Source organism: Sapajus apella, unplaced genomic scaffold (genome assembly GCF_009761245.1).
Source record: "Sapajus apella isolate SASKATOON/1434 unplaced genomic scaffold, GSC_monkey_1.0 scaffold65, whole genome shotgun sequence".
Lineage (NCBI taxonomy): Eukaryota > Metazoa > Chordata > Mammalia > Primates > Cebidae > Sapajus > Sapajus apella.
The window spans coordinates 7936750-7952410 of record NW_022437005.1 but is presented as its reverse complement, the minus strand read 5'-3'; the positions used below and the strand labels follow the sequence as shown (position 1 = coordinate 7952410).

The 15661-nt window shown below is 44.6% G+C and overlaps 2 protein-coding genes across 7 annotated transcripts in view; both read right to left on the bottom strand.

Annotated features, from left to right (window-relative positions):
• Positions 1-280: 280 nt before the first annotated feature.
• The window catches only part of KIZ (kizuna centrosomal protein), a 112544-nt gene continuing 97163 nt past the window's right edge, over positions 281-15661 (bottom strand). For 4 of the 6 annotated variants that reach the window (XM_032248133.1, XM_032248134.1, XM_032248132.1 and 1 more), the window contains 3 exons: positions 14373-14469; positions 2968-3011; positions 281-468 (listed from right to left, as the gene is read on the bottom strand). In XM_032248133.1, coding sequence (XP_032104024.1) covers positions 371-468; positions 2968-3011; positions 14373-14469 — 239 coding nt within the window. In that variant the 3' untranslated portion in view covers positions 281-370. Of the gene's footprint in view, positions 469-2967; positions 3012-3896; positions 6351-14372; positions 14470-15661 lie in introns of those variants that run through there. The other 2 variants (XM_032248131.1, XM_032248129.1) reach the window with 1 other exon arrangement.
• Positions 7934-9257, bottom strand: LOC116530140. The gene has a single exon (XM_032248135.1). It carries the CDS (start codon positions 8916-8918, stop codon positions 8265-8267), a length of 654 nt encoding a protein of 217 aa, XP_032104026.1. The 5' UTR covers positions 8919-9257; the 3' UTR covers positions 7934-8264.

Sequence of the window (15661 nt, the reverse complement as noted above, 5' to 3'; positions counted from 1 at the left end):
GTCTCGAACTCCTGACCTCAAGTGATCTGCCCACCTTGGCCTCCCAATTGTATTTCTTTTTCAAGACTGTTTTAGCTATTCTGGGTCTCTTGAATTTCCATATGAATTTAAGATTGGCTGGCTAATTCCTACAAAGAAAGCAACTTGAATTTTGATGGGCATTGCATTCATCACTTTGCTTCATGATGACACTTAAAAATGATTATGCAAGTTCATATTTATAAAATTTCACTTGAATAGCAATGTAGTCCTAAGTTCTCCTATGAAACAATTAGAAAACTTAAAAGAACATATTTATTTTGGCTATCCCATATGAACACAGGATTTCAGTTTGTTTAAAGACTTCATTTCCAACAGATGTTACAGCATATTAGTCATAAAAATCATCAGAATCGTCGGCGTTATAGTTTCTAGGGCGTAATGCAGCCTCAATTTCTGAGTTGCTGTCGTCAGACTCATCCCAGACGGCTGGAAAATAAAACCAGACAGCCATTTAACATTTCTGCACTCTAGTTAAGAGCTTACAAAACAGCACAGCACTGAGGGACTGGTTGAGCAGAGTGTCAGTTTGCAAAATGCCTAACAGGGACACCACATGATGTACCTGACCAGATACATCCAAATGCATGTCCGTATTGCACAAATGTACACATTTCAAAGTGTATCCTATGCAGTGTTATGGAACACACTTTGTAGAATGCTTCCCTTTCCCTTCTGTTGTGCCCAACTCTTTATCATAGGATAGGGATTTAAAGTCAGGGTTAATGGCTGGGCGCAGTGGCTCACGCCTGTAATCCCAGCACTTTGGGAGGCTGAGGTAGGGGTATCACCTGAGGTTAGAAGTTCGAGACCAGGCTGACCAACATATAGAAACCCCAACTCAACTTAAAATACAAAATTAGCCAGGCGTGGTGGCACATGCCTGTAATCCCAGCTACTTGGGAGGCTGAGGCAGGAGAATTGCTTGTAAACCCAGGAGGTGGAGGTTGTGGTGAGCTGAGATAATGCCACTGCACTCCAGCCCGGGCAACAAGAGCAAAACTCCCTCAAACAAAAAGACAAACAAACAAACAAACAAATAAATAAAAATAAAGTCAGTCAGAGGTAACACGGAAGCAGGGTTCCCTGGGGTGTTGTATCATCCTGATGCCACCCCACCCCAGCTGCCCCTCCACTTTTATCTCCCTCTCTTCTTTATGAGAGCAGAGAGGAGAATGGAAAGATATGGCAGAGGAATAATCAGAAATGTTTAGCCTGAGACAGGACTTTGGTCCACATTGTTTACTTGAGAGGTGATCCCAGGAACCATGGAGACAGTGACACAAGGAACCCAGTGAAGGGTATGATGACGAGTAGCTGCCTGGCAGTGAGTGGATGGGCGAGGCTCAGCCTGCTGGGGCCCCTGAGAGCCTGAAGACCTCTCCCCAGATTGTCCCAATGAAGAGTAAGGGAACGGGGTTACCGATCACCAACTCACCTCTGCTGGCTGAGGGTTGCTCTCAACCCAGGGCATCAACTCCCCGGCACTTTGGGCTGTCCTGTGAGGGCTGGTCTGCTCCTACAGCCAGAGAAAGCCCTCAGGCAGACAGGCACAGCTGCCTGGTGGAGCTGAGGTGCCTTCAGGTGGCCCGGCAGAAATGTGGTGGTGGAGCTGACCACATCTACTACAGCAACAATCTCTTAACTCTGCTGACACCTGCACGCACCGCCTGCCAGCTCTGTGCTGACCTCATATGTGACCCCATCTCAACCTCACACCAGCCTAGCAAGGTAAGTATTAATGTTTCCATTTTACTGAGCAAACAAACTGGGGCTGAGGGGGTTAAGTAACTAGCCACAATCACAATGCCAGTGAGTGGCCAAGCCGGGAGTCCCACCAAGTCATCTGACTCAAGCCCATACTCCACATCACAACCCACCGAGTACTTGTCTCCCCAACTGTAGGTAGCTGTCCTTCTAGAAGAGTGATTCACACTGGAGTACTTGCTAAAAATGCAGATTCCTAGGCCTAGGCACTACAGCAGCTCTGAATTCGTTTCCATGCTGGGTTAGCAAAGTGGGACACATTGGGTGCTTAATAAATAGTAGATATTTTTGTTATTAGCAATAAAACTATTAATCAAATATACCTTTAATTTACGGTATAAGGGTAAGTTTAAGGAGACAGGAGCTGCGAAAGCCCAAGCTGGGCAACAGGTATGCCACAGTGTCATGGTAGAAGGAGGGCTAGATCTTTCCTGTGAGCTGGGTGTTGAAGGATGAATAGGAGCTCCCTGGGCTGAGGAGAAGGAAAAGGGACTCCCTACAGAAGGAACAACATGGGCAAAGATACAGAGGCATAGGTGTGGTATAGCTGAAAAAAGCTGACCGTGGCTTGACTCAAAGAGGGCAGGACCTTGGGAGGAATAAGCTGGAGAGCAGGGCTGGGGCCTCCTGGGAACGGAGAAAGCTCAGACTCTGCCCTGCAGGTGGTGGGGAGGCATCGGTAGTCCTTACACAGGAAGGTGGGGGAAGCCAGGGTTTGGAGGACCTGGCTGGTGGCCAGGTGGAGGACCGTCAGGAGCTGGGAGGGACTGGGTATGAGGAAACCGGTTAGTTACTTCAAGAGCCTGTCCAGTCATGAGCAACGGGTACTTCTGAGGATGGGGAGAGAGGCAAGAAACATTTTACTGGTAAAATACACAATGCTGGTAATTAATTAGATGCAGGGGCCAGGATCCCCCTGCAAAGCCATAGTTGCAAATTACAATGCTCTGCCCCTGTGGTCCATGGCACCTGTGTGGCCCTGTCTATGAAGAACTGTGCCTCCAGAGCCCTCAGGTCCCACCCCAGGGAGAGCTGCAAGGGCAGTCCCTGTGAGCATGGCCGCTTCAGGACTCACATGAGGGTGTAAACAACAAATGCATGTCGCAGAGTTTTTTGGTTAAAACAAAAAATGAAAATCTGGTGTCCAGTTATTTCTCTTACCATTAGATATTAAATTGATCATGGGTTTCTTTTTGTTTTCATGCCTGCAAAAAAAAAGAAACAGTCTTAAGTTCTGGAAAAAAAAAAAAGACAATGAGACTAACATTTTCATAACAAATGCATTAGCACTTTGAGTCACTGGAGGCCAGAACTTTGCACTTAATTCCCAGATTTTAAAAGTAAAAGGAAGATATTGGGATGCAGCGTGGCCTTGTTGGGAGGGTCGCTGCTCAACAGCATTGCTCCTGTCTTGTGTGTGTCCCCTCGGCAGGTCAGCATGGCCCGCCCCCCACTGCTAAGCTGTGCCTGGGTGGGGCCATGTGTTCCTGGGGGAGGATGATCGCATGGGCCCCTGAGGCAGAGGACCGGTTTCCCTTCAACAGACTTCTGGAAAACACCGATGTGTAAAGCTTTAGTGCTTTTAGGCAAGCTAAAAATGAAACACTTCCAGTAGGGAATTTAAGACGTTGTTGGGGGAAGTTAAAATACTTAGTCAAACCAGTGGCAGCAATGCTAACAGCTTAAGAAAGGATTCCAGAATAAACACCTGGTAGAGAGCACTGCAAGTGTCACATAAAAGCCAGTGTCCATGACATCCAGGACTGAGTGACTTCTCGACTGAGGCCAATACAGCAAGAAAACTGGCTCTATATGATATGATTTCTCCATGTGCCTTTTCAGGAGCTTTTGCAATTTTAATAAGTTTAAGATTCTTTAAGACTTGGTCACAGGAGATGTCAGAAGAGAAACCACTCTTGGTGCATGGCTCGACACCGCCCTACACCACGCACCACCACCTCACGGCCGCAGCCTTGCTCTTCTGGACAGAGTAAACCCTGCAAATACATCTTTTCCTTCCCTTTGGGCAAGTCTGGTTGACTTTTGGCTTAAAAATCTACCTTTTGCTATAATTTCCTTTTTATTTTTTTCAGAAAAACATGCTCCACTAAGGTATCATTTTCTAGGCTATCTTTCAGTGTTCGCTGTAAACTTAGTGCTTGTTTCTTTAATTACCATGACTGAGTAGTGCTCACAGCCATTTCTCCATGAAGCATGGAAGACCTCTATGAGCATCTGGAAGGGTCAGCAGCTGAATGACAGTCCTGGAGCTGCCAGGATTGTGGGGACCTGCCAGTGAGGTGAGCCTGCAAGAACCCATTTTACAGAAAGTGACACACACACACACACACACACACACACACACACGCACACACACACACACAAATGCAACTGTGGGGATGTCTATTATTTCCCCACCTCCCGATACCTGAGGACACAGGGCTAGGTGCTGCAGGGGAGGGTGGATTATAAAACTCTAGGAGGAGTAGAAAGAGCCTAATTTGCCAGCTGTGGTCCATACAAGAAGAGCCACAGCGGGAGGGGTAGAGAGCTTTGCTGGCTGGGGGGACTGAGAGCACTGTGGCGGCGATGGGGGAGCTGCAAGACCGCAGAGGAAGCCAGGTGCCTCCCAAGGCAGAGGCCTTCACAGGCTGGGACTGAGGAACAAGGTGTGGTGTGGTGGGGCAGCAGGGAGTCCAGGACACAGGAGAAAGGACACAGTGGCAGGAGAGCTCAGCCAGGTGCCCATGTCCTGGGTCACTTCTCTGAGCTCCAGAAAGAAACACATTCAGTGCCCACTTGGTGGCTTCATGTAGCTCCTCCGAAGTGCCTCATGGTCAACGCTCCCATCCACAACCAAACTCACCATCCTCTCTGCCAGACCAGGCCCTTCCTCCCATCTCAGCGAACGGCACCCCGACCCACTAGTCCTCCCAAGCCTCTCTCCAGTCTCCACTCCTCTTTTCTCCACACTGGCCCTTGTCCTGCTATTCCTCCCAAACTTCCACAAGACTTCGTGCAGTCCTTGCCAGTTCCCTGGGCACTGCCACCATACTGGTCAACAAAACTATCAGCTCTTACTTCTGTCTCTGCAACAACCTCCTAACTGGTGACACACTCATCTTGTCCCCTACAATCCACTTTCCACTAGGCAATTAAGAGTGAGCTTTCTAAAATGCAAATCTGGTCACTCCACTTCCTCGCTTAAAATCTTCAATGCCTTGCCACTGATTTCTGCTCAAAGACCTAAATCCCAAGCAGTCCAAGGTGGATCCCCAGGGGTGTCGTGCTGTCCCGCTGGAGCCTTCCCACTTCCGACTCCCTGTCTTCACCACTGAGTCCTCATCAAGTTGCTGTTTCACATTCACTTGTGCAGTGAACTGATGGGCCACCCTTTCCCCTCTGACTGCAAGCTCCATGCACGCAGTGACGACACCTGTTTCAGCTCACCTGGGTAATGCGGTGCACAGCACTTAACAGGTGATTAATGAACATGTTCACTTGGAATGAACAAGTGCTCCTCACTAAGCTGAGGGCCCTGATTAAAGGCATTTGATCAATATTCAATTATACAATACTTAATTTGCCTATTTCTATTTAATATTACACTTCAGAATCAAGTTCAAGTTTCTTTGGCTTTCCTGCTGACAAAGAAAAATAAAAATAAAAACCCAGAAAAGCTAAAGGTGGGGGAGGAAAGGAAAAAAGTCACGTACAATGCTGTAAACACAGACGCATGAGAACCATCTATGCGAGTGTGTGTTAGTAGTCACTTAACTCATCAAAAGCAATCAGCCAGCAACGCCGAGTCCTGCCACGGAGGTGACCCACTGCGCATTTCAGGGATCTCACTTCTGCATGTGGTACTCTAGGAAAAAATGATTTCCTGAAGCCATGTCTCTATGAGGCCACTTGAACTTGCTTTTTCTGTCTGTCCTGTGGTTATACAGTGTGGCTTTGAGAACATTTAAGCCACAGGGAGCCAGTAAACATCCCAGTGAAATGTGAATTAATTGTGTAATGGTTCTTAATTGTCTGTGTTATTGGTTTACTCACAGGAAACATGTTTCAGAGCTAAATGTGCGTGGTGCGTGATCTACCCACGGAGAAAGGCAGAGGGTGCTTTCCAGTGTTTTGTTCTCAACTCTCACATTGAAGGGGCAATTATTGTTCCTTTTGAGAAAATCTCTGAAAGTCAATGTGACCCTGCAATTCAAGGTTGATTTTTTATTATACAGAATTCTTAGGGTCAACTTTTTTTTTCTTTAGGTCATACCTAATATGTAAAGCTAAGGCAAGGTTGATGGAGAAGCCTGAGAACTTTCTCTGGTGTCCTGGATAGAGCCAACGACTTTGTCTACTAGAGTAGATGAAATAATAACAAAACTGCATTTCAGAAAGTAAAAGAAATCAGAGTGAAGGGTGTAGGCCATGGGATATGGTCACCATGTGGTCTTATGTGCTTGGAATCTGACTGCCTAATCTTTGCTGAGAGTGTAGAAGTAATGTTTCCATCTTGTAAGACAGAGGTTGGCAAAGGTTTTCTGTAAAGAGCCAGACAGTAAATAGTTTGGGCTTTGTGGGCCATATGGTCAGCTGCAACTACTGAATTCTGTGGTTGTAGCATAGAAACAACCATGGACAATTTGTAAACTAAAAGATGTGGCTGTATTCCAATTAAACTTCATGTATAGACACTGGAATTTTAATTTCATCTAATTTTCAGATGTCATGAAACATTATTCTTTGAATTTTCTTCCAACCATTTAAAAATGTGAAAACCACTCTTTGCTTGCAGGCTGCAGAGACCCAGGCAGTGGCTTGGGCATGGCCCAAGGGCCATTACAGCTGTCAAGAATTGCCTCACATGAGGCCCATGCTGCAAGCCTAAGAGCCTGCCTCTCCCCTGCACTGTGGCTCTGGGGTGACCCTTGGAACCCCAGAGAGCAGACTTGATATTTTTTCCCCAGAAGTTTACAATTGGACTGGAGGTCCTACTTCAAAATAAACCATTTTCAGGTAAGACACTAGAGATGATTAACTGAGTAAATTAAAATAAAACTATGTTCCGCTGGTCTCATTTTAATGGGACAATCAGCTGGGTGCGGTGGCTCTCACCTGTAATCCAAGAACTTCAGAAGGCTGAGCCAGGTGGATCACCTGACGTCAGGAGTTCGAGATTAGCCTGGCCAATATGGTGAACCCCTGTCTCTCCTAATAATACCAAAATTAGCCAGGCATGGTGTTATGCACCTGTAATCCTGGCTACTCGGGAGGCTGAGGCAGGAGAATCACTTGAACCTAGGAGATGGAGGTTGCAATGAGCCGAGATCACACCATTGCACTCCAGCTTGGGTGACAGAGCAAGACTCTGTCTCAAAAAAAGTTAATTTATTTTTATTAATTTAAAAATGATATGACAATTATCTCTGCGGAATTTCCCAGTAGGTTTGGTCATTTTTTTCTCCCAGTTGTACCAGGAGTGTCCTATTTCCATTAGGGAGATGCCCACTTATTACCATTCTGCCATATTGACTTCATCACATCTCTCCCCTCTACCTATCCATTAAGCCATCTCATTTCGGATGCATTTTGATAAATGCTTATCAATTCCCCTGCCATTGATAAGCCAGGTTAGGACAATTCTAATCAGAGTCACTTTTGTTCTCAACCTTGTTAAGAAGTGAAGGCCAGCCAGGTTTTAACAGAACAGGTTTTATCTGAGAGCAGTCCTGACACACGGTAAACATCCTATGCATGGGGTCAGGATGACACAGTGTGCGATGGAAAACAGTAACAATTACGTGTCAGTTGTTCACTTTGTAAGAGCACAAGGCTAACGTAGCTAGAATTGGTCTACACAGCCAACACCAATATAAAGTTACATAGTAAGGATTATTGACAATAACAAGTTTTGCTTTGTGGAGCCAACAAGTAAAGACAAAAATGAGACACAAGAATACCCAAGGCCAAGAAGGCTACTGTCAAATTAGAAGACAGCATTTACAGATTATCAACCCAGAGCCTTCGCTGTACAGTGGTTGAGCCCAGAGAGGTTGAGAAATGTGTCCTAAGACACATAGAACGAGCCAGCAGTAGAGCAGAAGTGGAAGAAAACACTCCTTTCGGGACACTCCTAAAATGCACACGTTGTAGACACCCACCCCACAGGACTCCTGAGAAGCGGGAAACACTAGGACAAGGAGAACCCTGCCGTCGTGCGTGCCTTGCTATATGAGCTGCTTTCAGTAGCTGAGACAGAATCAGCTCTGGGGCCAGACAGACTCTGCTCACCGCAGGGTATTGCGCAAGTTCCCTACCTCGCCAAGTGCCAGTTTCCTTGTCTGTAGAATGGGGACAGTAATGCCTTCTTGGAAGTGTTCTGATAAATTTACAGACAATCCTGTGTGAGAGCCTGTAGACAGCAGACCTCAGTAAGCAGTACCACTGCACAGTCATCACATTTGAATCAACAAAAGCATGGGCTCAGTTTGGTGATGTGCAGCCATGGGTTCCAGGTGGGGGTGATCAATACTCAGACACAGGGGCCAAGGAATGGGAGGTTCGGGGACTGATGGAGAGAAGATAGGCCTGAGATGCGTGGTTTCTTCCTCGAAGAACCTGATGGATGGGTGCCCTTGAAACGGGAAGAGACAGGGAAACTGCCTTAGCCAGGCCTTCCAGGAGCAGGGGCAGAGCAAGGCATCAGACTTTGTGTTGGGGCTGCAGCAGCAAACAAGACAGACTCGCTCCATGCCCTTGAGGTGCTTGTCCTCCAGTAAAGAGACTGACACCAGAATAACCACCATGACACGGGCTGAAAAGGCAACTGCAGGGTTGGCTGAGAACTGGCAACAGTGGAATTGGGGGATGATGTTCCAGGCCTTCAGCATGTTCCAAGAGCTCTCATCAAGGTCAGGGCCCGAAGCCAGACACCTCTCCATCAGCAGACAAGACAGCAGCCAGGAAAGACCCCCAGTGAGGCTCTCTGCAAGTGTGTTCAGCCAGGTCCTACTTCCCGAAACTGTGGATGCATCAGCAGAGGGCATATTCACAGTCACCACCAGTCTCCTTTTGAAAATGCATGTGTCTAAACACATATGCATACACATTCACACACACATACTGTCTCATACACACACAGTCTCTCACACACTTATGCAGATAACTGTAAGAAATGCATGATTCCCTGCAGCTCAAGTACATGATGCCATACAGAAGGGAGGGAACTTGTACAAACTGACTTTCATAAAAAACAAAACAAAAACTGGAGTGAATGGTGGAGCTATATATCCATGCTTACTCACTCAGGAAATGTAATGACTATCCAGCACCGGTGATTAAGAAACCCGCCACTGGGCATGGTGGCTCGCCTGTAATCCCGGCACTTTGAGAGGCCGAGGAGAGAGGATTGCCTGAGCTCAGGAGTTCGCAACCAGCCTGGGCAACATGTCGTTTCTACCAAAAACACAAAAAAATAGCTGAGTGTGATGGCATGTGCCTGTGGTTCCAGCTACTTGGGAGGCTGAGGTGGGAGAATTGCTTGAGGCTGGGAGGCAAAGGTTGCAGTGAGCCAAGATTGTGTCACTGCACTGCAGCCTGGGTGACAGAGCAAGACCCCGTCTCAATAAATAAATAAATTAATGAAATGTGCCACACTGTGGGAGGGAGGATACCGGGAAATGGCTTCTACCCCTACACTACAGATGATAACAGAAATAGCTAGGGTGACCACAGGAGGGGTATGCTGTACAGCCAGGTCTCTGCTTAGGAAACTTTCAGAAGGTTGAGTTAAGCCTTGAAAAATCTAGAGGGCCTTAACCAGGTAAAAGAGTGGGGCAGGAACATTCCAATGAAAGCTAGGAACATGAAAGAGTGGGTCATATGTGAGCACGACACGTGGTCTGGCTGTCAAGTATTCATGAGCAGGGGGGCAAGGGGAGCTGCCTGGTAAGGGTGTGCAGTGTGCAGACCACCCATGCTTGACAGGGTGCAGGTCCTCCTCAGAGATTCATGGCAGCAGAGGTGGGTGTCAGATACTCATTCCTGTTCCAGAGCGGGAGGAGGGGGCAGAGTTTGGAAAAAAGAGCAGAGGGAAGGCCTAATGTTTGTAACACATTGGCTCAATTTTGTGATCAATTTTTTTTTGAGACAGAGTTTTGCCCTGTCACCCAGGCTGGAGTGCAATGGCATGCTCTTGGCCCACTGCAACCTCAGCCTCCCAGGTTCAAATGATTCTCCTGCCTCAGCCTCCTGAGTAGCAGGGATTACAGGCCCCTGCCACCACGTCCAGCTAATTTTTGTATTTTTAGTAGCGATGGGGTTTTGCCATGTTGGCCAGCCTGGTCTCGAATTCCTGACCTCAGGTGATACACCCACCTTGGCCTCCCAAAGTGTTGGGATTACAGGCGTGAGCCACCACACCCAGTCATCATTTTTTCTGAAACAGTCTTGCTCTGTTGCCCAGATGAGTGCAATGGTACAATCTTGGCTCACTGCAAATTCTGCCTCCAGGTTCATGAGATTCTCCTACCTCGGCCTTCCAAGTAGCTGGGATTACAGGTGCATACCACCACAACTGGCTAATTTTTTTTTTTGTATTTTTAGTAAAGATGGGGATTCACCATGTTGGCCAGGCTGGTCTCAAACTCCTGACCTCAAGTGATCTGCCTGCCTCAGCCTCCCAAAGTGCTGGGATTATAGGCATGAGCCACTGTGTCCTGCTTGTCAATATAATGTTTTAAAAAAGAAAAAATAGTCATGGTCCATTATTAACAAACATACCCAAGTTACTGTGATTTTGAGGCCACACCAGTTGAATGTGGCAATGAGACTCAGAGGGGTCCTGCCAGGAGCACTGTCTATGGTGTCCAGGATTAGGAGGAATAGCTCCTGGCGGGAAGTGTCCTTCCAGTTCTGGAGTCTTATTAGAAGGATGAAAATAGCTAATTTGTGAGAAGACATGGTCTTTGGACTCCAAATTCTAAAATTTTTAATGGTTTTTGAATGCTAGCAGAAATCAGTGTTACAATTTCTAAAGGAGCAACTTCGGCTGGAATGTTCCTCAAAACAGACATATGTTTCTGAAAAACAGAAGGCAAAAAATAATCCAGAAAGAAAAAAACCCCAATGACTGTGCCAACAAATTTCTGTAAACACTAATTTTAGGTTTTAAAGGCCAACCAGTAATTTAACAAAGTCTGAGCGCCCCCTGATGGTTAATCAGGGGTCCTACAAAGGATGCCACTTTTAGTGGAGTGAGGTCAACTTGTTAACTTTTTCTCTTCAAATAAGCAGTGATTGTTCTTATTTGCTTTGTGCAGATAAAGAAAGTATGTGGGCTTGTGATAAGAAACATGACATATTTAGGAAGCTGCTAATTCAATGGAATTTAAGAACAGAGATTTGCCAAACCCAAGACAGAGAAGAGTGCTTTTATATAAGAACCTAAAGGACTTCCAGCAAAAACTCATTTTTATTTCATTGGACTACTGGTTCCTTATAATCTTTGTTATTCCCGGAAATATGCACAGTGACCAGGCAAAGACAGATGCCACCGCCCCCACCAGAGCATTAACTGTGGGCTGGCGCCCTCCACTGGCCACTCCGGTGGCTGCAAGGTTGGCACCGAATGCCACCCACGGTGGCCCTGCCAGGGTACAGTGGCTGGGTGACTTCTGCTACCTTTCCCCCAAGCAATTATGTTGCAAGCACACACCCTTTCCTTTTGGCAAAACATTATCTGGTCCAACCAGTAAGCTGAAGTTACAAGGCAGGAACCAGTAAGCTAAGGGCAGGCTGTTAAAATATACTCTCCACTGAACAAACGGATCCGGGAGAGTGAAAACCACTTGCTGGGGAAGGTAAAGCGAGACAATGTTTGCAGAAGAGAGGAAGCTCTGGCATGCACCCCTGAACAAAAGGGAACAAGTGGTCTTTACTTGGAGAACAGCTTCCTATTAGGACTCACTCCTTCGTACATTATGCCTTTCATCCCCACTCAACCACAAAATGATTTTGCTGAAGCAAATACAATGGTAGAAAAAGATTTACACTGAAAGAATCTTTAATAATAAACTGTTGCCAATCTGCCTACTTGCCCGTGATTTATAATACAATAAACATCAGATTCTATTACGGCTCATGCACTGAAGCTGCTGCTCTGAAAAACGGAATATGAAAGCACCCAAACCCCACCACCATCACAATGAAATGAGCATGTATAAATGTGCTAAGAGTATCTCTTTGCATCTTTTAAGCTTGTGTGTATTAATCTGTAACGCTTATTAAGAAAGTCATTGCTATGCAAAGCAGCACCCAATCCCTTTCTCTGGCTTTTCAACAGGAGTGCACTGTTTAGCCAATAGGACGGACCCTCTGGCCCTCATTCTGCATTCATCACAGGCAACATTTGCACAATGTATCTCTCAAAGGCGGCTGAAAAGAAGGCCTTAATACTCATGTAAACAACTGCAAACCAATTACTTAATGAATCAGGCCCACACATAATGAGGTGCAGACAAAGAGCTATAAATGCATTTTTGCGCCCAAGCCGCTGCTTTAAAGTAAAATCCCTCAGCTGTAGTTTGGGCTTAACTAGCACATCATAATTATTGTCTCTAGGACATCAGAGGAAGCCATTTTTTTTTTTTTTTTTTTAGTTTTTTTGGGGCCGGGGGGTCTTTTTTTTTTTTTTTTTTTGAGGTTGCTCATCAGCTCACTGACAAAATAGAGCAAAGAAGAATTTTTAAAGTGCTACAGCAGCACTGCACTGTTATGTTTATTCTCAAGTACCGGGTTTGAGACCACTTGTAAAAGCAATAAAGCACAAGGAGTGACTGCAGTAAGTGGGATCCTTAAATGTAAGCCTCTAAGAAATTTCAGTGAATCCAGCACAAACAGCAAAACTGGAGCTCTCCAAAGCCCAGGGTGGCGTATTAACAACACCAAACCCAGCACAAGAACCAAACCGTGACAAACAGCACACCAAACCCACGCACTCTGAGCCCAGACCTTTTCATCACTGGATTATTATCAAGTGCCTAGAACCAAGAGTTCCTTGAAGGCCTTTTTGTGTGATATTTTTTTTTTCCCCTTAGAGGGGATGATAAGATTACTTGTAATTTATTAGGAAATTAATTTCATACAGAAACAATGCTAATAACAAAAGGCCTCTGCCTGAATTTGAAGAAACAAAAAGGTTTGATTAGACAAGATGTGAAATTATTAGACTGAGAATTGTTCTACAAAATCCAACTGCTTTCTCAATGTGTTTAAAATTTTCCCAAAGAACCTATGTAAAGACTGTTTAGGAAGAACTGAGTTTTTTAGTGCCTCTATATATTATTAAGCCAAATGGTAACATTCGACCCTGAAAACAATCTGTAGAATTTATTGTCATTTAAAGACCTAGAACTTGAATTTATAATCTAATCATAATAACATAATACTTTAACACTCTTCCTGTCCTGTTTACCTCCCCCTTCCTTCAAAAATATGGATGAAAACCTGGGTATTAAAAATAATAATTTCTGATAATTAAATGAGTTGTTTCCCTAAAACTGAACTTGTCAAGCTTCTAAAACCATTTTAGAAATTCAATCTTGTTTTAATATATTCCACTTTCTAAAAACATTGTATTGTTTTATAAAATATGAATAAAAATAGAATTTTTTCATTTAAAAAATTCTACACTTCTGGCTCAAATCATTTTCTCTTATGAAACATTATATGTTACACTAGAAATGCAAAGTTCCTGTTCTAAAATTTCATCGGGGACAAGGAGTTAATTCAAATGTAATATAATCATCTAAAGGACATCTTTCTACTGAACAATACTGTTACAAAAGGAAACTTGCTATGCTATTTTAAACAATATTTAGCTCAAAGCAAAAGAGTAGGGTATTTCATCAGATGATAGCTTATATTCCCATCTACAAATTCTAAGTGACCTGAAGCTTCTGTGATTAGTATTTTATGTTAATGACAAATTCAGCACACAACTCTCTTATCACTGCTTACAAAAAGCTACTGCTACAGTTTAACAAATGTGAAAAGATAAATTTTGTTCTTTATGGAAAATAAGCAAGAAAGTATTAGAAAAGGAAAGAATCTATCCTAAATACTTGGTTGAAAAAAGAAGAGGAAAATAAAAATGAATATCCACGAATTACTAGTTTATATATTAGCCATCACAAAAAGAAGAAACATGCCACTTTATTTCTTTTAAGGCCTGATGTTTTCTCTCTGCCCTTTTTCTGACAACCTCCATTGTGTGGTCTCTAAGCAGTCCTACTGCGAGCAGCTGTAGACGCTAATTTGTGGTTCACTGAGGTGTCAATTGAGTCTTAAACCAAGGAAACAACAGCTGCAAAACAATACTTGGCTCTGGTGCAAATATTTTCAAAGGTAGACTAAAGTTTCAACTGTTATTTTAGATAAACAAAAACCCAAACCATAACCTTCCAAGTCACACAACAAAATAATATGCAGCCAGACTTTAATTCATTGCGTTGTGACATTTCTCATCTTGCTGCCACGATTCAGACAGCCTTTCACAACTTTACCTTGACAAAGGACTTCCTTCGCTAGATGAAAAACTAGCTTCCGAAGCAATTTTGTTAGTTGTCTTTGTCTCGAATGCACCGCTGCCAATGTTCAAACCTGTGATAAATGTAAATATGGAGAGTTAGCTTTGGCTGTCATGCAGCCATGGGACAAAACTAACAAAGTGGCTTCACAGTAAGTTTGGTGAAACAAACGCCAACAGAGGAAGATGGTGTTCAAGCCACAGAAGGCAAGGGAGCTTCTGAGGCAGAGAATGAAATGTTGGTAGAATATTGAAAGGCAGTGGGATGTTTCCCTGTGATACCTAAATAGAAATCACAAAAAATAAAAACTGAAATCATCCAAACAGCTCAGTTTAAAATGACCAAGATGCACGTGTAGGCATATGGATCTTTACTGTGTCACAAAGCACTGGATAATTCCCATTGTTAAAACACATGGGCAGCAAACCAGGGCTCAGAAATAATTGAGACCCGTGGATAAGTTACCCACCTTATCCACTCTCAAGCCCCTCTGCAAAATCCTCTATTTTCCATTCCACAGAGGAGACTGAATTTCCACTGAAAACCATCAAGACCACTCTTTATCAGCCTCTAAAGGTTGAGAAGGAGGATGCACACTCCACCTCTTTTCCTGGAGCCAGAAACCTGGATAATCCCATGCTGCCCCATTTGCAGGGTAATCCCTGATCTTTGCCTCCTGGGAGTTCTCAGCCTTGGATGTTTCTGCTACAGGTCCGCTTCTTAACTGGCAATCAAAATCACAGATACAGCATGCATGGGCATCTTTGCAAAAAGCATTTGCTGAGTTTGTAACCTGTAACCTGCCTGCTTGCATGTACGCTCTGCAGCAAAGCAATTATTTTTAAAATGTGTCCACATTCAGCCCAAAGAGGGTGTCCACATGCTTAACAGGAGGCAGTCTTTTCAGACATGAAAACTAAGGCTGAAGTTTTAAGTGGCTTTCCTCAGGACAGATCCAAAGACTCAGGAGTAAGTGAAACATGCACTGCTTCTTCACTAGTTAGATTTGGGGTTGGCTCCTTGAGTGCAAAGTGCACCACCTCCCACCCCTGCTATTTGTAACAGCACTGTGAAGCTGCCCTCCACCCTCCCAGCCCACTTTCTGCTTTTCTTTAGGGCTCAGATAAGTCCTTAGGATCAGAATAAGAGCAAGGGTGAAAAGACAACACACAGCCAAATGTAGGATGAACATCAAGGGAAGGACCTGACTACAATGACAATGACAGCAAACACAGGCAGGAGCACTTCCATGATTCTACTGCCAG

What these genes read in the sequence shown, in the direction of transcription:
- LOC116530140 (XM_032248135.1), bottom strand. Translation starts at nt 8,918, where the DNA reads ATGTGTATGCATATGTGTTTAGACACATGCATTTTCAAAAGGAGACTG.